The 24,420-nt window shown below is 46.4% G+C and overlaps 1 protein-coding gene across 5 annotated transcripts in view; it reads right to left on the reverse strand.

Moving 5' to 3' along the window:
• Nucleotides 1-24,420, reverse strand: part of ARHGAP4 (Rho GTPase activating protein 4) — a 593,975-nt gene that overhangs the window by 228,634 nt on the left and 340,921 nt on the right. For all 5 annotated transcript variants that reach the window (XM_069645408.1, XM_069645407.1, XM_069645411.1 and 2 more), the window contains exons 3-6: nt 16,824-16,986; nt 16,602-16,664; nt 8,893-9,069; nt 1,301-1,429 (exon numbers count right to left, since the gene is read on the reverse strand). In XM_069645408.1, the coding sequence (XP_069501509.1) occupies nt 1,301-1,429; nt 8,893-9,069; nt 16,602-16,664; nt 16,824-16,986 (532 nt within the window). The remainder of the gene's footprint in view (nt 1-1,300; nt 1,430-8,892; nt 9,070-16,601; nt 16,665-16,823; nt 16,987-24,420) is intronic.

Consider the following 24,420-nt stretch of genomic DNA (forward strand, 5'->3'; position numbering starts at 1 on the left):
CCCCTCAGGTCTTCCTTCGGTAATGTTAGGACCACAAACGTCCCTCCCAGTACTGTCCACTTCCTGGAAAGAGGTCACCGGCCCAGGGTGCCCCAAGAACAAAATCGCTCACTTCTCCTCGAAGTGCAAAGGCACCACTGACCGAAACACCTCTTGTGAGCCCTGGAGTCTTTTGCAGATAATACTCACGAAAGTGTGTCACAGTACAAACAAGAATCCCACCGATGCACCAGAGCAAAACACTCCAGAGCACGTGCTGGTTTGGGACTGCAAAATGGTAGTCACAATAGGAACATAGAGAAAACGCTTTCACCACGGCATAGCCATAGGTGTGAGCCCAACACCGAATCGGCAAAAGGCTCCTTAATATCTGGGGGGGGGCACCCACGCCCAACCATGCGTAGAAAAGGACAGAAGGGCAGAGCTGAAGGCAGAGTTTGGGGATTGGGGCGGGGCCAGGGATACGCATACGGAGAGAGAGAGAGAGAGAGAGAGAGAGAGAGTGTGTGTGACCATTAATATGAGAAAAAAACGAGATCCTGGCAATGCTGGCAATTTGTAACCAATATTAAATATGTAAATTCTGTCACAAGCGTGACAGTAAAAAATACGGTTTACCAAGAGAAAAGAATAGCAAAAGGAAAAAGAATCACAGAAAATGGTCAAACAATTGTTGAGCGACACATGTTCAAGGAACGCCAACTTTAGTGCTGAAACAAACCAATTCCTAGTTAAAGAGGTAAAAAGACATTAAAAAACTCATAAACTTCAGGCCTCAAAAGTATCTGTTGACCTGCACAAAAGGCACAGTATATAATGTCCTGAAGTGGTGTAAAATTGACAAATCTCAAATTTTAATGGGCGTCAGGATTGACTTCACTCTTAAAATCACAAGTGTGGTAGAAAGAGACAGAGAGAGAAAGTGTGTGTGTGTGTGAGAGAGAGAGAAAGAGTGAGAAAGTGTGTGTGAGAGAGAGAGAGAGAGAGAGAGAGAGAGAGAGAGAGAGATAGAGAGCGAGAGAGAGAGAGAAGATACACTACAGGAGAATGTGGAAACACTTCCAGAAATGTACCTAAAAGGCCCGCTCCAGTTTGCTAAGTGTACACAAATTCTTTCTTTCCAGCCCACTCCCTCCAGGATAAATACCAGTCATCAACATATTTATTCCCACCACCATGCCTTATTGGCAGGTTCAAGCCCCCCCACAAGAGGAAGTCATTGGTAGTGGTAATGCAGAAGGTCGTCATCATATCTCTCCACCCCCTCCCTCCCTTGGTCTCCTGTACCTCCGTTACTCACGTCGATGAGGTCAGCCACGTCGTGGATGTAGTAATTGTTCATGGTGGCATTGACAGCATTCAGGTTCAGGAGGTAGTCGTTGCGTGCCTTTGTGCACTTCATCTTGTTCTCCAGGTACTTGGTCTGCCTCTGCGGGGAGGTATGAACATTTTTTTTTTTAGGCGCGTTGGATGCATCTCATGGCATGCAGAGTAACAAAACAGACAAGGCACGTGAGGGAGAGGCACACGAAAGAAGAACAGCAAAATCAAGCTAGCGTTGGGAAAGCAGGAGCAGGGAGACTATCTGGATCTAGCGTTGATGGGGAGCCAAAAAGGAGAGCCAGGATAACCCTCTGGTGGTGGGACTATGTAGATGGCCACAGGTTAGGGCAATGGTACAGCAAGATCCGGACACTTGACAGAGTGTAGAGAGCTATCCATCCTGTAGATTAAGTAAATGTGAATGTGTCACAGACCATTGGTGCCCCTTACAGGTCACCAGCAAAGGACACAATACAGTCTAAATTGAAAAGCTTGATATTTAAGTGTGAACGTCACATACTCCATACATATGCTACAGATACCTGCCTGCTGTATACCCACTATTCTGCAGTTAGGCTTACTAGAGTGCCAATTCACATTTATGGACAATCCCTTTCTATAAAATCAACAGGGGGAGGTTTCTCCACTGAGCTGGTCCAGGTCTGGGATTCTATCCCGACAGAGCCATATAATACTGATCCGCTTCCAGCTTTTGGCTAGGATCTTCTAGCAGCACGTATAAGATGAATAGCACATATAGACCAATTAGTGACATAACCTTCCTTGAAATGTCTTCTAGGGCAGTAGAGGCTCCGGGCAAGAAGATAAACAACAATAGCTTTTGTTAAACAGCAGGTACATGTGTTAAAGCCAAACATTTAAGCATCGCAAAAGCATATGGAAGACTAGGGATACAATGAAAATCAAAACAGACAGACGCCCGTGGAGGCACTGGTGCAAAGAAGTGGGAGGCCAGTAGGAACAGGGGAGAATATGTGGAGACCACAGGAAAGGGGGGGGGGGGTCAAACTAAAGGTGCATAAGGAAAACAAAACCAAGTGGGCGACTTGAAAGGAAAGGCAGTGGTATACATTAGGAGCCGATAGTGTTTGGAGCAGACCCCTAGCAGGAAATGAAGTCACGAGTGAGACAAGGGAACATGCACAAGTACATGAGGGGAAGAAGAGCAATCTGATGTGGAGGAGTAGAAGAATAATAAGCATAAGGAGCAAAGGGGAAATGGAGGCAGGAGAGGGAACATTTTACTCAGTTTAGTAGCACAAGGACAACAAAATGACTTAATAACTTGAAACGTATGGAAAAAGCTGAAAGGATAAAAGCACTATATGCACGTGAAGCCAATACCAAGCGAGATTGGAAAGATCACTTGGGCTCTTCATTTAAGCTCTCACTTCACTACCTGCACCCAAGACAGGCCCGTGCTAATCAATGCCAGGCCGATCCCTACTCTCCACGCTAGCCAATCGGAAACGTTGCTCCTAAGAGTTAGAAATAACCAATGGAGAAATTCCTCCCTCATTTCCCATCATATGAAAAATGCATTATTTAAAAAAGAAAATGGTTCCCGGCAAGTAATAACTCCCCACATTAAGCAACAGCCAAAGGAAACATCGTGTGCCTTCATGCTAAGCAATAATCAGCGATTAGATCCAACACTAGGAAATAACCAGTAACACTGCACCTTTCTGTATCCAATAAACTGAAGGAATTGGTCCATTACTGAGCCCCGATTTGGTCGCATCCAAACTGGTCACAGATTTTCGTTGCAAAACTTGCTGCAAATACAAGTTGGGGGTAGTTAATATAAATATAGGGGGGGCGGTCGGGAGGAGGATGCAGGGATATCCCCACGCATACATTTGCAGCCAATTCGACAGAGAAAATGAAACTCGACCAATTCGGATTCGACCAAAAAGATTCGATGTAATCAACCCAAACCGCAGGTGGACGTGTAAAGGAGATCGCATGGTGCACAACTGTACTTCAACTAAAACACGGATATAACGTGCACGCGTGCTGTGGCATCTTTCTAGGTGTACAGCAGGTCCTCCCAGCAACGGGCCTGAACACAAGACAGGCCCAGGTACAGAGTGGCCTACATTCGTGAATCGGGAATGGATCCATACTTTGCACAACTACCGGGGTGGAACGTGTTGGTTGATTTGTTTAGAATGGGGAACAATGGACTACACCATGGCCAAGCATGAAGGGAAGCGCCCAAAAGACTAATGTGGCCCAGGCACACAGCAGCCTTCTAGGTGCTACCCTTGGGATAAGAGCCTGGATCCACCCTGCATAAAAGTAGCAATGGCATTTCCAGCCAGGCCCACTACAGAGACCTTTGATACAATCTTCACATGTATTCCTTCCCTCCAGCATTTTTTTTTAAAAACCCAGAAACAACCACAAATGGGGGCATAGAGCTATTCAAAAATTATTACCAAATCCAAAGAAAGAAAGTTTAGCATTTTTAAAGGACTTTTGTCCAGCCTTTCTCGTAACAATAGTGCAAGTACATCCAGCTAGCATCACAAATACACATAAAAAGGCACATGTGTTGCATGTGTAATACCAGGTTAAACGTGGACGGAAAAGAAACCTTGCTGTGGGGCGGGGGCGGGGGGAGTCGCTCCAAGCCTATTCTTAGATGCACACTACACATAGTTGGAGGGTGCCGCTTTAGGAAGATAGGTTTGTAAGGCAGCCAAGGCCAAACGCGGGGTAGGGTAGCCCAGCCTCAGTGGCAGGCTGCTGCGGTCATTTGCACCCATCTATCGAGTGTTAGCTCTTATCCTCATCTAAACGTCAAACTGCAGTGAAGGGCAGAAACCATCCTGCAGAGCCACTGACTGGAATCCTGGCCATGATTTGCTGCAATACTGTTTTCTGTGTGTCATGCAGCTGAATGCATTTATACGCCAGTGGCTGGTCTCCAGTGAATCCTTATGGCAAAGGCTATGCAATATCTGTGCCAATCATTTCTGTCTGAAACCACCATTTGAGATTTGGCATCACACTGCTGCGCTGGTTAGTGTTAAGATGTTAGCTCTGATCCTTCACTGTGATTGACAGTCACTGGGTTTCTGAGTTACCCCCATCACCACAGGAGGCGGCATCAGCGGGAAATGTCGTGGTAAACTAACATAAAACACACATGCGTGAATAAATCATCTGTTATTGGGATTCAGCACACAGATGTGCAGTTCATAGGGTGTGCCACAGTGGCAAACTCATGAACTCAAAAAACTCCCCTCAACCAAAAGGGAAATGGCTTTTCAAAGTCTCTCTCTGGATTAATCACAAGGACATCTCTCTCAAACAGGTTCTCCAAGAGTTTAGCCTATGTCCCTCACAGTCCTTGGTCTTTAAGCCTCATTCTCCTCCTCCCAATTGAAAGCAGGGCTCTGGCGCTCGGCGGTAGGGAGGTTGTAGCTCTTTTCTCCTGCTTCTGACCCCGCGGCTTCTCCCGGAGGAAAGGCAGGCTTCCTTCAGACTGGCTCTTGGTCTCTGTGCCGCATCCCAGCCCACTCACACTTTCCTCATCACCACCTTGACGTGAGCACTTTCCTAAGGGGCCTGCGTGAGCTTCTTTGTCCAAGTGTAAACTGTGACCAGCTCCTCGTCGGCTTCAGCCACCCTCCACTGCATGCTCATTCCTCCCACTGCCTCTTCCACATCCTCTGGCTTTGGGATGTGCTTTTCTAACTCTGGTCTCTTCAGGTTAGTCAGCTCCTCATCTTACCAGCTTAGACTCTGCCACCACCTCCTGCCCCTCTGCTTCTCTTGCAGCAAGGCTTCCCTCGGCTCCTCTACTCCTCCTTCCACCTGCAGTATAAACAGCACCTCCTCCTTCTTTGCTCCTCCTGCCGCATCTCCTCTTCCTAATCCTCTGCTCCAAATATTACTTCCACCTCCTCCTCTGCTCCTTTCATCACCAGCGACGTGCTCCTTTACTGCACACCCTACTCACACCAGCTCCAGCCTCCTCTGCTCCATAAGCCTCTCCTTTCCCAAACCACAGCAAATATTGCTCTTTCTACAAATGCCCACACCACTGCATTCCCTGTGTAAGTTATCTATGCATCAGGGTTCGGTTCCCTTTCCCTGAGCGAGGGCCTCGGTGAGGGTCTGCATGCGTCCCGTGAATGGGGTCTGGGCTGGGCCTGGTGGGTTCTACGTTGCTTATTTGCTTCAGGTCTTGCTAGTGTGTACTCACTTGTTTCTTGCATTACGCGTGCAGAGGCATTAAAAGCTCAGTCTGCCATCTTGGAATGGTTTGCCAGTATGCGCAGGTGAGCAAGCGCCACGCTGATTTCTGCATGTCACTGTGGCTCACTGAGCAGCTATTCTATGGTCTGGGCATCACCTGCACTGCGATCTCTGTGCCAGCTTCTCTACCCATCCTCTTAATTCTGGGAAAATTGTACACACACTATTGAGCCACAGTTGAAGGACCCAGGGACCTATCAACTCTGGCCTTCTCATAACAATTCTTGGGTCACCTTCTGTTAGAGGGTCAACGGTTCTTGGGTTACTCATGGGATAAGCCCCTGCCCATGTGCTGGAGGTGATATGATATGATAGTTTATTTATATAGCGCCTATACACAATGTGTTTCAAAGCGCTTCAAGGAGGGAGGGGACATAGGAAAATACAGTTACATTCAGCAAAAGTCCTTGAAACAATACAGTATGTGAAAAATAACTATCATAATAGGCCTGTCGACATTTCTGATAGTGCAAGTGCATAGAACAAGTAAGGCAGGAGGTAATGGAAAAGAAGGAGAACAAAGCAAGCAGTAACATTACTATGTCTGACGACAATTTACGCAGTGCAGGTGGTAACAAGAGGAGGGGTGGGAGGGGGGGCAAGGGTACGGAGGGGGGGAAGGAGAACAAGGCACGCTACTGAGCAAAAATGTCGGTGACAAATTTGAAAAGCAGGGGAGGGGGGAGGGAGAGACCAAGGGGGGGAGGAGGGGAGACAGACAAGCTGCTATCAAGAGTCACGGAACAGATGATAGGAGTAAGTGCTAGGAGGGGGAAATCTGAGAGGAGGGAGAATATAGAAGGGGGGAGTAGGAAGGTAGTGGAAGAGGATGGAAGTGAGGAGGGGGGAAGGGAAGGAGGCAGGAAGGGGGTGAAACGCAGAGCAAAAGAGGGGGGGAGCAAGCAGGGTGAGGTCGCAGAGACACTCACGGAGGGGGAGGGGGGCACACAGACACTCACGGAGGAAGAGGGGGCACACAGACACTCACGGAGGGGGAGGGGGGCACACAGACACTCACGGAGGGGGGGCACACAGACACTCACGGAGGGGCAGGGGGCACACAGACACTCACGGAGGGGGAGAGGGGGCACACAGATACTCAAGGAGGGGCAGGGGGGCACACAGACACTCACGGAGGGGGAGGGGGGCACAGACACTCACGGAGGGGCAGGGGGGCACACAGACACTCACGGAGGGGGAGGGGGGCTCACAGACACTCACGGAGGGTCAAGGGGGCACACAGACACTCACGGAGGGGTAGGGGGCACACAGACACTCACGGAGGGGCAGGGGGGGCACACACTCACGCACTGAGGGGCCGGCGATCCGGGGTACCGCGGTGGACAGCGGTAGAGAGGGCCTTAGGAGTGGGCCGGCCAAGCCTGCCGGCCTCCTCATTGGCCCAGATGTAGTGGGCCAGGGCCAATCCCAGGCCATCAGCAGCAGGATGGAAGGCACTCCGGTGCCCAACAAAGAAAAAGCCATCTTGGAATGGCCGTGCCTCGAGAACCCAGTGAGGCCAAACACAACAACACACAAAGCATGCCTGCAATCTGCGAATTCTAGCCCAGAAAGTACATGTGGCTGATGGCAAAGTCACGTAGTGAAATTAGCAAAATGCTTTAAAAGTATGCTGTGGTGCCATCATGCGCCGATACAATAAGCCCAGGGGGGCTTATCTGCAGTTCCGAAAATGCACCGTGTGCATTGCAGGGCCTCAGGATAGAAGTGGGGAGGCATCCAAGTCGCAGCTCCGGTCGCCGTAGATGGAAGAAGATCCTCCCCATATCACACTGGGCCCTGCATCATAGAGTAGGTGGGGGCACGCTTTCTCCACGGCACAAACCTGCGGTCACGCAGGGGCCATTGACCCAACACAAACGCACTTTCTATGGGAGGCACAACGCCAAATTCAAGGAAGGCCCCAAAGGCTCTTTGTAGCATATCTCCTGGGTCAGTTCAATTGCCCCAAATCCAAGTACTTCCATACTGCCAACTTCTAGACGAAAGCCCTTGTGGAAGTAGAAACATGCTTTGTGTTCTGTGGTGACTGCCCCTTTAAGGGCACACACACGCACGGCGGAGTGACGTAACTCTGCAGCGTGTGCCTGTAATATACGGGATGTTCCACGGCCACATTAGACCGACCGTGGAGCCCGGACTGCGAGCACGTCTGTGTGAGCGCTCTGACAGGTGGGCTCACGGGGGCCAGAGGGGCGATCTGGTCACATGCAACAGTGGCGACGAGTCGGGGGACTGATCCGACGAGGACCAGGCGCAGGAGGTGAAAAAAGAGTGTGGAGGCGTTTTCTCCAGGTCTTCAGGCCGCGGAGCCGGCAGAGTACGCGGTCGGCCATCATCTTGTCCACACAGTGGGGAGGGTTGCAGCTCCTGCTAGGAGTGCTTGTGCACCCCGCATGTGGATTCTTTGGAACCCCTATACAGGAAACAGCATTGTGCTCCACCACTTTCATTTCTGGAGTGTTTTCAATACTTTTCAAGCATCGAGTGTGAGGCGAGGAGCTAGGGGAGGCCTACATTCCATTGTTCTTGTCACCTGGGCCCATCCCACTCAATTTTTGGGAAATCTCGCCGAAGTACTAAAACTTCTAAGACCGCATATAGGAGAAGGAGAGTCCAAACACAGAAATCTGGAAATAGCAGTGTGAGTACCTGAGAGTCGAATAAAGACTGAGCAAAGGAGAACTCATACCTGCATTTTGGGAATTGTTGTTAAGTATCCGAGTGTAAAAAAGACAGACAGCAACCTCAGAGACTGAATTCTGCTGCACATACCAAAGTGTCAAGGAAAGTCTGAGAGAAGAACATTTGTGACAATGAATTGTGGGGAGTGTAGTCCCAGTACCAAACCATCCCATAAAGCCAGAAGAAAATTCAGACATTTTATTTTGGGAGATGAAGTCTAAACGTGTTTACAAGAGACTTTTGAAAGAGTGGAATCTCCAACCTGACAAAATTAAGAACACTTTCTTAAGAGTATACAGGAAAGGGTTTTCGCCAATATGCCACACAGGTCACATCTGAGAGAAACAATTGCCATTGAAACCATCTAGTGGCTGCAAGAGGACGCCCTGCAATGCTGGCGTATGGATTTGAGACAGCCCTGTCTCCAGAATTACCTCTGATTGCCCATTCCTCAATGTGCTGGCAGCAAAGCCCCGCCCCCTGCTACTGCTCCCGTCATCTGTAGAGCACCCGCCACATCAAAATGTTATACGATATGTTAAGCCATTGATAACGCTGAGACAGTGGACTTACCTTCTCCACGAGCTTCTCGCCCTTCTTCAGGGAGCTCCGCCTCTGGACACGGTTCTCCAAGCTGATCGTGTGATCCACTGGCTTTCCTGTGCGCTTCTCCTCCTGCTTCTCAGCCTCCTTCAGCTTGTGCTCAGCATACAGGCTCTCGCCATGGTACTGCTGGTAAGTCTTCATGGCCTAGTGAAAGGAAAGGAGGCCAGAGTCACAAAAGAGGAGGGAAACGCCAAAGCACTGTTTCCAGATTAGCAACATCACTCCACTAATCTTTCTTGGCGACAGCTCCTAGCGTACAATGCAGGCATCCTGCTCAATAACCTATCTCCCGTCTGGCCGCATTCCCCACTACATAAAAACAGCAGCAACGGGAAGGACTCTGGGAAATTCGAGTGTATAAATATGTATCTGAGGGTGGGTAAGGGTATAGATTAGGTTGAGGGGGAGTGGGGTTGCGGGTGTCTCCCCCCTCATTTTAGACTGAAAAAAAGGTCAAATAAATTAGATCAAATGTGATTAGGTCAAATAGACCCAAACCTATAAATACTGTATTACTGTACCTGCACATCACACCTCTACCATTCCCCCTATTCTGAGGAGTGCAAATCTGATCACAAACAAGACAGCAATGTCAACCCTTGCAACTTCACAGGTCATGCTAGCAACATGTGCAAGCATTCCACGCTGAATGCCAGTGTCTGGTGAAAGGTAGCTAGAATCTTTGGTTTAGTTTGTGTTCCCTTAATTGCTTAATGTTTAATCTTTCATTTGATCAATTGTGATTTTCTAGTAACATTATTAACTACACTTCAATAGCATGATTTGGTGCCTGAAATGTATGCATCATATCTTGTAGAAAATGGAGATGAGGCGCGCACTCTGGTTCCCAGTCAGATTTACCTGCTAAAGCAACAGTTACGAGTCAAGAAAACGTTTGGAGGAGAAGACTATCAATCATCAGGGAGGCTGTTTTCCTTTTCAGGTATGTCTAGTTAATTCTCATTAAAGTCTCTAAGGATTCTGGTACATGTAGTCGTGAACTTTTTTCAATGCAGGTGACTAGGAACCAACTCTCCTCCAAAGCACAAATCTTACCCTTGATAGTCACCTGCATTGAAAAAAGTGTGCGACTACATGACGATTTTAGAAAAGACGAAAGTGGGACCCAACTCAAGCGGCCACGTAGGGGGAAAGAGCAATAAGGGATAGGACATCCAAGGATCCACAGCTCAGATTTCTTCCCCCTCAAACATCAACCCTCGAAGGACGAATACAACATTGAATATATTTCCCCAAAAAGGTATTTTGAAAGTGTAGAACTATTTAAAAGCAGAAACAACTGACTGTAGTGAAAAGGTAACAAACACAAAAATATCTAAAGAAATAAGGGAAAGCAGTAGTAGCTGTGGTGGGTCAGAGCTTCCACTTTTGGGATACACTGGATGGTAAGGATTTTAGAGCGAGCTCGCTGTTACTGTGATGTGTCGGTCTTTGGGAGGGGAATGGATATTGAGTGAATTAACTTTCACATGAATAATGATCACTTGTTTTCATGGACGTCAACGTAGGTTGTCTGAATCAAACAGATTTAGCGTCACCGTAGTATACGAGATCACGATTCTGTTTTTATTCAATAATGAGTGATGGAAACAGGAGCGCAAACGTTTTTTCAGGTAAGCACCCCAGATAGTGAGTGGGATGTGCCACGGCGCTGCACCTGTACACTAGAGCCTATTGTTGCCAGGAGTGGGATATCACCAGAATGTGTTTGCATTTCAGAAGCTCCAGGGTGAGTGAACAGCGGGAACCCACTTCGAATGTGGAGGCTTTCCGAGAACCCTTGCACAAGACAGTTGTGATTCGCAAATCCTTTCTCACAAGGCTCAAAGCCTTGCCTGCTGATTCCTCATCAGAATCAGCAATGGCAAAAGGGCTTGGAGCAGAGCTACATGTATGCAGATTCCCTCGAGGAAAACAGTGACTCCACAGCCACTCCCTTTCACCTAAATCACAGCTTTAATTTCAGCAGCCCTTTCCCAGCACTGCAGCGCCCATAGTTCCTTTCAGTCTCTTAGCCCGGTGATGGATTTGAAAGTCCATGCCCTCAACTTAATGGGGAAAATCATTCCAAGTAAACAAGGGAGAAATAAAAGGAGGTTTATGACCCAAAACAAATTGGGGTCACTTCAGCCTGCAGAGACATAATTTGTCAGGAATCAAAGAAAAATGATGATGTGCATTGTAAACCAGTACAGGGTATGTATGTTAAATGGCACCTCACTTGGAATGGTGAGGTATAGGCGTCAGCCCGGAGCTACTCTTGAGCCAGGTCCCCATAGTCATCAACTCTTGGATACCACTGCAGAGGGGCACCCTGGGAGCTTTGCTCATCTCTGGTCAGCAGGCATCCGCACGGTCGAATGGGGCTGAACCGAAACACGCCCCGCAAGGACAGGGCAGCGTGGCGGGGTTGTTTTCTAGTGACAATCACAAGCAAAGTGAATGGTCTCAGTGCAAGGACACCCCGAGGAGGGACAGATGAGTCGCTTGTTTCGTCTAGCTTTTTCTTATTTCGGCCCGATTCTCAGGTTACTTGAGAAAGTCTATTAAAGGGGCATCTTCTCATCGCACGGAAGTGCAAAGTACAGCTCTCTCCAGCCCTCGCCGCGCACACAAATGTTTTGGGAAAAAGGAGGAACCGGGGGGAACACAAAGCGTTTCCCCCTGGGGTTATTTTGGGTGCTGCATACAGGCCAACGAGATGGCCTGCGCAGCGTGCCCCCAGGAGTATTTAAGGGGGCAGGGAAGGTTTGGGAGCAGGCGACGGTTAGGCCAAGCGTTTGTCCTGGTCGCCTGCTCCCGAGCCTTCCCTGCGTTCTTGGGCCTACTGGTTGTAAGCAAGTGGAGGTGAGGTCTGGGGCCTAGTTATTGGCGGCGGGCGGATAGATATAGTGTTAGGAATAACATTTTGTTTCAAGTAATTTAAAATTTTGCATAGCCGGGGGGAGAAAGCTGCATCTGGGTTTTTCGGTCAGCTGCCATGTCTGTGTGGGCGGGCTGCGACGCAGAGCGTTCTGCCTCCGGAGGTCCATGACATTCCCAGCGCGGCGCTGCTGCAGGGTCAGAGGAGCAATTGGTGGCTCAGTTGGGCTCTGTGGGTGCTGGCCTGTGTCAGGGAGGGGGGCTGGCTGCAGGCTTGGAGGGTGTTGGTAGTTCCATCAGGAGCGCTTTCACCGTAAGAAAGTCTGCTTTGTGCGCATTACTGTGCGGTAGCAGGTTGCTGCCAGAGGGGGCTGGGTTTTATCAGTTAAAGGGGACGTGCTGTTATTGTAAAAGCGTGTGACTGAAGGGGTGGCAGCCTTTCAGTGAAAGGGCAGATAGTGTGGTGCTAGGCACGGACCGCTAGGTGGCGGTAGAATTTTTGCTCGTGTTTAGAGGGTTTGTTGACACGGTTTGCTGCCTATATTTGCTCCAGTATAGCCGGTAGTTGGGCTGTTTCTGGCCCCTAGGGGCTGCCTCTCAAGGGGAAGTTAATACAAAAAAAAAAAATATATATATGTATATATATGTATATATATATATATATATATATATATATATATATATATATATATATATATATATATGTTGTAGATTTACCAATCTGCAGTTAAGGAATTTATGTAAGTCCAAGATGGGTCTCAATTCTCAGTCCTTTTGGATTAGAAAATACGGGGAGTACCAATCCTTGTTCCTCTCCGCTGCAGGTACTGGTTCTATTGCACCTTTCTCTAGCAGGATAAAAATGTCCTGCATAAGGCGCAGATCTGGAATTTTCAATTAGCTGTTCCCTGGTGGAAGAGCCGGAGGCCTTTTTAGAAAAAGAAGTCAGTAACCCTGGGCTACCGTTTCCAGTGTCCAAGCATCTGAAGTAATGTCTCACCACTCTTTCTGATTTTGTGAGAGTCGGCCTCACGCTGGAATTTTGTGGATTAAGGCCTCAGAGAGGTTTTGAGGCAGCTGAAGCCGCGGCTGAGGTCAAAGCTGCCGCTGCTTGTGCTGATTTAGCACAAATGGGAATCTTCTTTGTCCTCTATGACTGTCTTGCCCTCTCCCTCTTCCAATTGAGGAGTAGAAACTAAAGGACCTACCCCACCAAGATGATGTACTACAGAAGGAATGTTGAGGCTGTCTAATAGCGGCACTAAAAAATTTAGCCGCCGCTTTTGAGGTCTGTAGCCTTTGTAGACTTTCATCAGCCTTGCTACCAAACAGTCTTGAGCCATAAAAAGGCATATTGAGTAATCTAGTTTGCACGTCCGGTAGCACAGGTACTAGTCGCCATGGATCTGCTAATACTATCTGCAGTATCCATATGTGACTGGAGGCACTCACACATTGCCTCCTTACCATCCTTGATAGCCAGGAAGCCGCCTCTCTCTTCCCCTTCGGTGTTGTGGTCAGCGGCCATTCCTGCGCAATCCCACAGGATGAATGCAAATGTAGACAAGGCACACGTGGCATTTGTCGATTTCAAGGCCATGCTACCAGCAGTAAATACTTTCCGCGGCCAAGCGTCCACCCATTTATCATCCCTGTCTCTAGGAACAGTAGGGTAAGCAGATTGTTTTGTGGAAATGGCTACTTGGATCACCAAACTTTCCAGAGTCGGGTGATTGGTTAAATAACTGGGTCACCGCTGGATGGCATTTATTTAATGGGAAAGTTCTTATTAACGGCAGAAATAGAATCTGGGGGATCCCAATATGTTGTAACTCTTTTTTGTAAAGCAATATGGAAAGGCAAAATGGGATCCCTCTATGGACCTAGCTCTAATATAGCTGTTGAAAAGGAGGAGCCGGTTTACTCCATCCCAAATATTCCACTACTTTGGCATTAATTGTCTATATAAGCTATCAGCATGATATGCAGGATCTGGCTTCCCAAATTCCAGCTCAGGAGATGTATCTACCCTACTGGCTTTTTTTCCAAAACAACTGATGCTGGAAAGATATTATCAAAGATGAGGCAAACGTAGGAGGACACAATCCATTCGAAAAGAGATCTACCCCCACTTCTTGGTGCATCAACTTTGTTCTATACTGTTTATAAATTATGTCTTCAATGTATTTATTTATTTATTTATTTGGATTTGTAAAGCACACTAGCCACTATCCTTTTGTGTTTTCTTTTATTGAATACAGTATGTAAATACATGTTTTACATTCATGGTGTTTGAATTTTCTTATTAAATAGTAGTCATTGACTTTGTACTTGAAATAATACTTTCACATATAAAGGGACACTCTCCCAACCCCCTTTTTTGTGTTTACCACAGCACTTATGGCATAGTTTGGTTTTTAGAACTGCCTGTAATATCGATATGTGAGCTAGCAGTAACTGTAAGAGGCTTTTGGTTGCATTAGGGTGTTGTGAGCTCAGCAAGAGTGTGAAGTCTCCAGCCAATCTCCTACTTCTATTCTTTCAATTGCTTCCTCACAACTTCTAACAGAAGATGGTCGCTCACATGCCGGAAGATACAAAACTGAAGAAAGACATACCTGACAACCAATCCTGAGGAGACAGATTGTGGAGAAAATACATTCAGAAAAGTCATGAACAGCCCCCATTTGATTGAATAAAGTAGTGCCAAAGCAGGAGTTGGCGTAATGTCACCATTGAAACTGGGGAAATACTTGGAGAAAACGCAAAAACAGAAAAGGTGCCAGAAACCACTGGATTGGTACAGCATTCAGGGGAGTAAGAATTAGTTCACTCCATAATGAGTACAAAAGGGGAGTAAGCATATTTCCCTAAAGTAGGGAGGCAAGAAATGTTGAGCCTGAAGCAATGATTCACTTGCAAAGCAGAAGCGGCAAAAAGGTTGTTCTCCCTTGACCCCCTGAGGCCCCCTACAAGAAATACTTGTGTGACCTTTCCAAGAGATGTGAGCAGAAATCCCAAATCCAATTAAAAGAAAGCGGTTCAGAGAACAAAGTATGATGCCTTACCGGAAGAGGGTAAGCTCAGCTGAGAACCAGTAGATCCCACAGCCAGCCACCAATAGAAAGAAGGTAGTATGACCAACAGCCCAAGACATCCAGAATTAGGTGCTCCATGGAGGAAGATAACAGTATGGGAGCCAGAATACCCAAAACCAGAGACTAGTTCAAGTTTCACTACATCACAATCCAGGTTGACAGTGTGGACCACAAAGGGCTTCTCCAAAAACAGCAAGCCTCTGAAAATGTAATGGTTTTGCTGCCAAGAGCTGGTGAAAAGTGAGCATCCCAATGATTAGGCAGAACAACACTGCATATGCACCCCTACACCCAACATCAGCATTTGAGCCTGAAAAGCCCATTCTTAAAAAAGAAGATATTCAGTAGGTGTTTTGTCTAGGAGTGGATGCGACTGGCTCTCCAACTCACTATATCCGTGACTGAGAATCTAGTCTCTATGCCTGTGCCAACGCAGTTATAGGGTGAATACATTACAATGAAGCATCCCAAAATGTCTGGCCAACAAGTGCATTCCTCCAAATCAGCAGCACCCTTGAAAAGTGCATCAAGACTCAGTAGACTGAACACCAGAGCAGAAACCCAAATAAAACACAGGTCTTGAATCCCCATACAAGAAACGTGCTCAAAATCGACACTTCCCGGTCATAACCCAAGGGAGAAAATGGGACTGATAAGTAAACTAAAAAAAACATACAGAAGGAGACAAACTGAAATAGGAACATATTTTCTTCAAACCATTTTTAGAAAAGACGGGAAAAAGTAGGCGAAGCTCTCCACAAGTACAATTGCAAGTGAACCGGTGAAGCATCTGTGGAATTTGCCATTGTAGTGGTGTTTTAGCAGGACACTGAAATTTAACAATTCAGTTTTTCGTGCGGTCCACTACAATGCAGGAACCTGAACCTTTCTTTTTATAAAGAGATTTAAAAAAACTTTAAATATTTCTTTAAAAGTGTTCCGATATCTACTTGACCGTAGTGGCGGACGTGAAATTTTAGGGAAAGGAGGAGGACCGAATACTGAAGAACCTTTCTCATGGCACTTTGGCCGCATTACGAGTTTGGTGGTATTACTCATGATAATTCCTCTGAACAGAATTACTGTTACGGCTTGTGGCAACTATCGACTCCACTTAATTATTTGTTTCTGTTAGTCACATTCTAAGTTTCATTGGATTTCATTGGGGAATGGAGGAAATACAGCCGGTGGTAATACGTCCATGTACGTGCTGAAGGTTTTACCCCAGTCAATGGGTTTCATAAGGCGTAGCCTGGGGGACTGAAAAAAAAGGTGCCAATACCTCAATGGTCATTTTCCAGCTACTGCCCAACTCGTAATGAGGCCCTTTGCGTTAAGGTTTTAAAATATTTTGCAGATGTTAATGAAAACGGTACCCAGTCAATTTACCGAAAACATTTCAGAGTGGTACATTTGACTGAAGACAATAATACCAAAAAATACCGAAAATATAAAATATATATATATATAGGGTAGTGGGCTAAGGGGTTAAAATGGGCCAGGATTGGGTTGGGGTGGCATTATAAGGATAACAACATATTGGCTTGGGGGGGCCCACATAATTTTGGTCACAATGAAATTTACCAGTCTGAATTTTTCATCCGTAAAATCATATATAACCCTGAAAACCAGTACAGTTCAGATCAAGAAGGAAGAAGAAAAGCAGGAGAGCAGGCAGTAAACTCTGATACTCACAGCCTGGACTTCAGAGATGGTCTTAAGCAGCTCCTCCTGCATCTGAAGCCCCACGTCTTTACTCTGCAAGGGAACGAGGGACAGTAAGCAGTGCTCATCAGAGACCTTACAGTATGGGGACGGAGAGGTCTCCGCTGTGCTCCCATACACACAACCGAGATTCTGAGTGTGGGACGTGGAATGGATTCGGGTGCAAAGGAGTAGGGCAAACCCACATCTTACCTTCTTAGACAGTCGGGCCACGTCCTCGCCAATGTGGGACAGGCGCTGAGTGAGGAAGCCAGTGTACACTTCGCTAAGGGCACCGTGATCCTTGCTCTCCTGGCGGGTCTGGTTCAGGATCATATACCAGCAGTTCACTGGGGACAACAGGTTCTGGTCCTTCCTAGGGGAGTCCAGGGTTAGAAATGGGCAGGATTATAACAATTTAGCCAGGCTATTTTTACAAATACATCTCTACATCTCACCCCTTCCGGCCCACCATCTTGCCCCTTCTGTCATCATTCTATAGCACTTCTGTATGGATAGTGGGAGGGAGCTGATGTCATGTTCTTCACTTAGAGTACTTACGAAGCACTCTACCACTTCAGGGCTTCAACTCACAGTTGCATTGGCTGGACAAGACCTCATTCATTCATTGGGGATGACCTTTGATGTTTCCTCTGGGGAACTGTAACACACATACTTCCAAGGTTTCACCAAAGCAAACGTTTGTTCTTCGTCAAATGTACTCCCCATGTTTCTAATCCTAGGAATACTTCCCCAACAGTAAAGGGGGTTCTTAAACGTAAATACCCTTCTTAATTTACATTAAAAAAGAAACATATTAGCATGAACAAACTTATGCCCTGGAACATCTCATCTGTGTATTTTAAATTACAAGAGAATGGATTTTAAAATGATGAGTACTCGGGTAACTACTTCATCCCTTACTTGGTGCATGCAGGATATCACACCTATTCCTAAAAGCCTTCTGGATGATGGTTTGGCTAGTTATGAACTGGGGGGAAATCCCTATAACGAAGAATCATTTCCACAGGCAAGTAACTTTCTTACTGACTACGGCATTCCTCTGGAAATGTAAATCTTTTGCCTCGGATAGCGAGCAAATGGGAATCCCAACTGGGAAAGGGACTTGAAGGAGGCCAGTGTCCATAAACATTTAATTGCTGTAGTTTACATGTGGCCTCCCTCCTGCGAGGCAAGGTTCAGAGTTGAAAGCAGGGGGCGTCTTCTGAAAAGAGAGAACAAGAGGGGGGATGAACCTCCATGTGACAGCCCTAGAAGTCTATTCGGGATAGTTCATGATGAGCTCTGCTGATGCACCCTTGCACATTATATCACTAGAGCCCAAACATTAAGAATCGAACGAATCACATTTTACAACAGAAATACTTGCCTTTGGGGTACCTCAGTGCTATAGCAAATGCTTTTTAAGTTTCTTCTATGGTAGATATTTGTATTAAATAAATGTTTTGCGCAAAATGCTTCAAGAAATGTCCCTTTCGTGGACAGCTTCATCTTAAACAACTTATGCATGAACCAAAAAACGCTACTTTGATGCCTCAGCTGATTTTCTGGTATGTAAATAGCGGAACGTTGGCTAGACATTCACGGCATACAAAGGCTCCCCGGCAAAAGACATAGCCAAAAACTGTACAGACTGGCCCACATGAAGATATTAGAAAAACACGGGTAAGTAAACTGGATGCATATGCAGCGCTAATTAACCGAAAAGCCGGAATCTCACTAACTCTACAAGCCCAAGACATGGCATACAGCCAGAAGATAAGTCTTTCAGGACAAACGTATGAATTATCTGGCACAAAAAGGAACCTATGTCGATTCTGAAAGTGCAACACAGAGCTCTCAATCCAGAGTGTTGGTCTCTTCCAGACTATTTAGATTCAAGTTTCTGCCCAACTCGAAAATACAAGCACTTTGAATTTCATAGAGCCGTGTGTGTAGAAGGCCACCTCCCAGCCTTCTTGATCTATAGGCACACACTGAAGACCTCGACAACGAACACTCCCCTGCAGCCTGGCCCAGAGGTTGAGCATGTTCTATAATCAATTAAGCGTAAAAAATCAGCAGTGGGAGAAGATTGTACTATCAGAAATGAGGCCATAAGGGCCACTGAAGGCTTCTACACGCCTGAATCTGCAAATGCCAAAGATCATGCGTGGACTTCACAAACATACAACAACGCATTGCCTCAGTGACGCCTGCCCTAGATCAGGTCTTGGCATTTTCAGCTCCTACTATAGTGTATTGATCTGATCCTGCCACTCCTCCGTATCCACTGGGAGGATGTCAAGAAAAGAAAACAAGGGAGAGCCAGTTTCTAATTTGTAGCATTGTTATTAAGTCTTGGTGATTCAAAGTTTGGGTTGGTCAAACACCAAAAGGATATGGGGGAATAATATATAAGGTGTAATCCTCTAACAAGATGTAAAGGATGAGACAACACAAAGCAGGGTTCTACCGATACTCCCAGCACCTTGGCATTTAATTTCAAATAAACAAAAACTCTCAAAAACTAGCCTTAACCAGTCTTTGTCACCCATGGACTACCTAGTCTATATATGATGTTTAAAGATGGTGGCCAATACAAATATCTGAACCTCTGCTTAACAAGACCTTTAGCCTAAAGGGTAACCCTATGCTTCCTACATAATTTGTTCCAATCTTGGCCAGCACAAAAGTTCCACAAACTGAGTAAGAATGTCCAGCCCTAATCGACACAAACCCACAAGGCGTCTCACTGGGCAAGCTCCTTCAGGGATTACTTGCAGTTCCACACATCTCCACAGTCTCCTGGCTTGCAGGCTTCTTCAGACCTCTGCGCGGTCACCAAGCTTTCAACTTTAGACCACTCTAAAGTCACAGTATTCATCCCTAGAGCATTCCATGGTCTCACAATTTCCTGATCTAAACCTCTCTGTCTCCCAATTGCCTTCTTCACATTCAATCAACTCTCAGAACAGGGTACTTGCATCTTCCCATGCCGTCAATGGGGATGGTGGCTCTTTCTTCCACCCACGGATACAGAGGATCTATCTCCTTCTCCTCCACCACAGTTGATGGTCTGGAAAAAGTCTCTCTCTCTCTCTCTCTTTCTGTTTGTTCTCTCTCTCACTCTCTGTTTGTTCGCCCTCTCTCTGGGTCAGGGAATTTCCTCCTTGCCCTGTCGTTGGATATGCAATAGTTGCTTCCTTCCCCCTACAACTGCAGGCACATAGAGGTGCTCCGAGGCAAAAGAGCCCTTGCGTTACTTATGACCAATTTGTCCTCTGTTCCAAAAGTGTAGCACTGACTCTGGGCAGCCCCTGACCAGTCTAATCCTTGGGCCTATCAGCCATTTCTTTCCCTTTTCCTCTTTTGAATAGCGTACTTGCTTTTTTCCAGTCATTGGGTTTGGGGTTGGAAGCTACCCTCTGTAACTCTGCAGAGTCTCTTGGATCGCCTTGACCAATAAAACGTCTCCTCAGGCTTGTCCTGAGACCGCCTTAATGTCGGTTAACTTCTCTTTAGATAGGGTGCTAGCTCCTTTCCCTGCCTGTAATTTGTATGGTGAATCCCTTTATTCCTTCAACACAGCTACCTTTGTACTTTCTGGGTGGAATACTATGCCCCCCAAATTGGGTCCTTGTCAGGAAGCTGATGTTCTGTCCCTTCTGCCCAGGAGCACTCTGTCTCAGGCTTTCCTTTTCTTCAGGCTCTTTGGGACAACCCCAGTTATCGGGTAAAATGCTTTCTTCCCCTTCCGGGTGGTGGCACCTTGCAGTTGGCGTGTCATAAACTACGAGTCCTGGAGGTGGGATCTCCGTCTAGGCAGAGCTTCTGCTGGATACCACCAGCAGGTGGGCTACCTTGGCCCAGATAGCAGTCTCCTTTTTTCCAAAGGGAGCAACAAGTAGCAAGTCTGCTTCCTCCTGGCTTGAGTCCCTTACTAGCCTTCCAAAGCCATTTTTATACACAGGAACTGGTGTAGTTCTTTGTAAGCGGGTCTGGGATTGGTCTGTCTTCCAGGACACCCATCTCAGGTCATCTGATTGGCCCCTTTCACAACGGCTCCTAATAGGGCTGTTCAGTAATATTTATTAGGCGTCTCGTACTGGAAAATTGGTAAAGTGCCTTTAATAGTCCAATATAACATTTGGTATTCCCACATCGTGGATGCGCTCCCACAAAACACTTCGAAAGAGAGGTAATCCTTGTGTAGATTTCCTTTACGATAAATGTTCTGAAATGCCTCAATGATAAGAGTTTCAAAAGTTAAATCTTCGTTACATCCAAGGTATGATGTAACTAAACAAAAACAAATGCCCTGAAATGTCTCAATAATAAGAATTTCAAGAGTTTAATCTTCGTAAAGTCCGATAATGTAACGTAACAGAGAAGGATGCCTGTTGTAAGAGTATCCAAAGTTTAATCTTTGTAACATCCGAGGTATGATGTAACATAACAGAGAAAAATGCCAACACGTGTTTCGACCTCTCTCGGTCTTTCTCAAGGCAAAGCTCTGTTCATTCTAGATTTTATAAGTTGAAATCAATTCGCACATGGTCCTGCAAAGTAACGTCCCGCCTAGATTGGCCAGCATGATCTCACGTCTGTGTGAACCATTTTCTGCCGTATCATTTCTGTGCGAATTGATTTCAACTTATAAAATCTAGAATGAACAGAGCTTTGCCTTGAGAAAGACCGAGAGAGGTCGAAACACGTGTTGGCATTTTTCTCTGTTATGTTACATCATACCTCGGATGTTACAAAGATTAAACTTTGGATACTCTTACAACAGGCATCCTTCTCTGTTACGTTACATTATCGGACTTTACGAAGATTAAACTCTTGAAATTCTTATTATTGAGACATTTCAGGGCATTTGTTTTTGTTTAGTTACATCATACCTTGGATGTAACGAAGATTTAACTTTTGAAACTCTTATCATTGAGGCATTTCAGAACATTTATCGTAAAGGAAATCTACACAAGGATTACCTCTCTTTCGAAGTGTTTTGTGGGAGCGCATCCACGATGTGGGAATACCAAATGTTATATTTGTCTTGTTAAGTGGGTTTGAGGTGCCCGCTTTTTCCACAGGTTGCTGCACCCTATTCCTTGAGGTTCAATTGAATTGTTTCTTGTATACTTAATTGCTCCAGCGCTATTTACCTGGCACACCTCAACATTTCCTGTTCTAGCCTTTAATAGTCCCACTGGTTTCTTCTGCTGTGTTAAATATGTGCTGTGTGCGTCATCTTGGAATTCCTTGTGGTTGTTTTTACAGTGCCCTACAGCCAACTGTGCTTGCTGGGCAAACGGGGACGGCGTACGCACCAGACCACTTGGTTCATGGGCAGCTGGAAGTCTCACTTCCCTTCTGGTAAGTAGGCACAGGAGTTTCACTGAACCTTTGTGGTTAAGGATTAGCTACAACCTTCTGTGGTCAGAGAGGCGCTCCTGGGACTCGCAGTCCCATTGTGATGTTTTATGTTCTGGCATCCTCAACGTGGATCACATAATATTGCATTACAGAGGGGGTGATGAGCCCAGGGACTCTTGCTCTGTCCACCCTCTTGGAGGCACACTGGCAAGCGGCCGGAACACCCTAGTCCCCCGTGACTCCGCACTCACATAGCAGAGAATGGGGAGTTTTTTTTAAGTGTAATTAATCTGAAAGCTTCATCCCTTTTTCCCCTGGGAGAGCCACCCCCTTTGAGGCTAGGGAGGGGAGCATGAGAAAAACCCTCCCCAGTTGTTTGGAAAAGCAGGACCTCACTAGGAGTGTCTCCCCACAAGAGAACAAGAACTACCATTCCCATGGAAAACTCCCTATAACTATAGCATTATCTGTATACATAGGAATCCGCGAAACTGATGGCACTCAAAATAATATTGAAAGTGCTTTTGGATGTTGGGCTCAAGACAATGGTGGACTCTCTGTGGGCTTTACAGCTGAACATAAACAACACAGCCCTTGTTGATCCCATAGCAAGAATAAAGGAGTGATCACCTTTGGAGGAGAAGGAACATTACGCATAGAAGGGCCTCCGATGTGAACATGTCACTGAGGGGCAGAGGGAGAGAAGAGGAAGAGAAAGACACTGCCAACCCGGCAGAGAGCTGCGGGGTCGGCGAGGAAAAGGCAAAGTAACGCAGGCCTTACCTGGAAGCATGGCCATGCAGCGGACGTGGTGGGCCCAGTGCCACATAACAGCTGCTGAAACCAGGACGCGAGAGAGGAATGAATCCTCTGCTCTCAACACAAGAGCCAAGGAAACAAATGCTTAAACGAGCGGAACACATAAGTGACTCAAACAGATTGGAAGATCAAAAGGTCGTGAAGAACGCCACCCCACAGGAGCAAACCCTGTGACATATAAGGTACTTGGATTTCTCAGAGTGGAGGGGGGCCAGAGAGAAGAGAGTGAAAGGGGAGGAAGGAAGGAAGGATTACCCAAACTCCTTAACGGGAGTTAAACTGCCCAGAGAGAGAAAGAACCAGGTAACAATTAGCCTTACAGGTGCCCAGGAAACAAGAATATTGTAATCAAACAAATGGCTCGCAGAACTACTGAGAACCAAGAGAGGCATAAGGAAAGAAGGGTTACCAATACCCTGGGAGATTTGCAAGACATTGGTACAGAGAAACCCAAGGGACCTAGAGGGGCCCACTAAGAGAACTAAAAAACAGATTTGAGGGGAACACAAAGACAACTTGGACATTTGATCTTTTCAGGAACTTGAGACTTTATTTTGTAAACTTGGAACTTTGACAGATGGTCAAGAACTGTTAAACCTGGGAGAATTGTTTTCTATGGATAACTATTGCACCCAGAACCAGGAGGGATCCCTGGAAGCCCCGAGCGAGATCAGGGTGAACAACTCTGAGGGTAGGGCACACTGCCTAGTTTTTCTTGTATACTTTTTCTAGGTGGTAGGGCCAGTTTAGAGGATAAGTTCGGACAGAGGACTATTTCTTTATTTTCACCATTGACACGCACTTTAGAATAGTTTGGTTAGAACGGGAAGTCCCCTTTTAACAATCAGGCTAAAAAAGGTGTCTTCTTTTAAATTAAATTAAACTCTATGGCAATACATCCTCTGGTCCGAGTCCTCCTACGTCACTAAAACGCCTCTCCCGAACATAATTCCCACTCATGCTTTTCACACATATATCCTCAGTGCACCAGTTTTGATGATTCTCGTTCATAGAGATATATTGTGTCTGAGGAATTTTGGCTGGGACATCTAAAATGTTGGCATAGAGTGAAAAGCACTAATTTTTACTGGGGGGAAAAAAAGACTGCTCTGAGACTGATCAAAGCAGTCTTTCTAAATCGAACTGTCACGCACTTGCCGCAGACGAGTGCGCACAGGGGCTGACAGGTAGGGCCAGAACGGAAGACATGGCCGAATCAAGTAAGTGTGAGTGTTTGTGTGTCTGTGTGTCTGTTGAGGGAGAATGTAGCATGGTGGGGGCATGGGATATGCTATAAAAGTGTTTGATTGGGGGTCCAGGAGGAGTGTGTGCCATAGGAGGCAATGGGCGGGTGAGTATGTGTGTGTGTGATGAGAGGAAGGTTTAGGATGATGTATTTTGTCAGAAGGGGGAAGGAGCAAAGAGGGATTCGGGGTGAAACCCCCCTCTTAAGGTGAGAGGGCGGGGGATTGGGCAAAGTAGGGGGTGAAACCCCCCAAAAGTGATAAAAGATGAATATTGAGGGCCACACCAAATCGTTCCAAAACAAAATCGTCTTTTCTGTGCGCAGCCTTCAATATTCGACAATGATCATATGCATCAACACTTTTCC

This window comes from Ambystoma mexicanum, chromosome 2p (genome assembly GCF_040938575.1).
Source record: "Ambystoma mexicanum isolate Mex_15411 chromosome 2p, UKY_AmexF1_1, whole genome shotgun sequence".
NCBI classification, from domain to species: Eukaryota; Metazoa; Chordata; class Amphibia; order Caudata; family Ambystomatidae; genus Ambystoma; species Ambystoma mexicanum.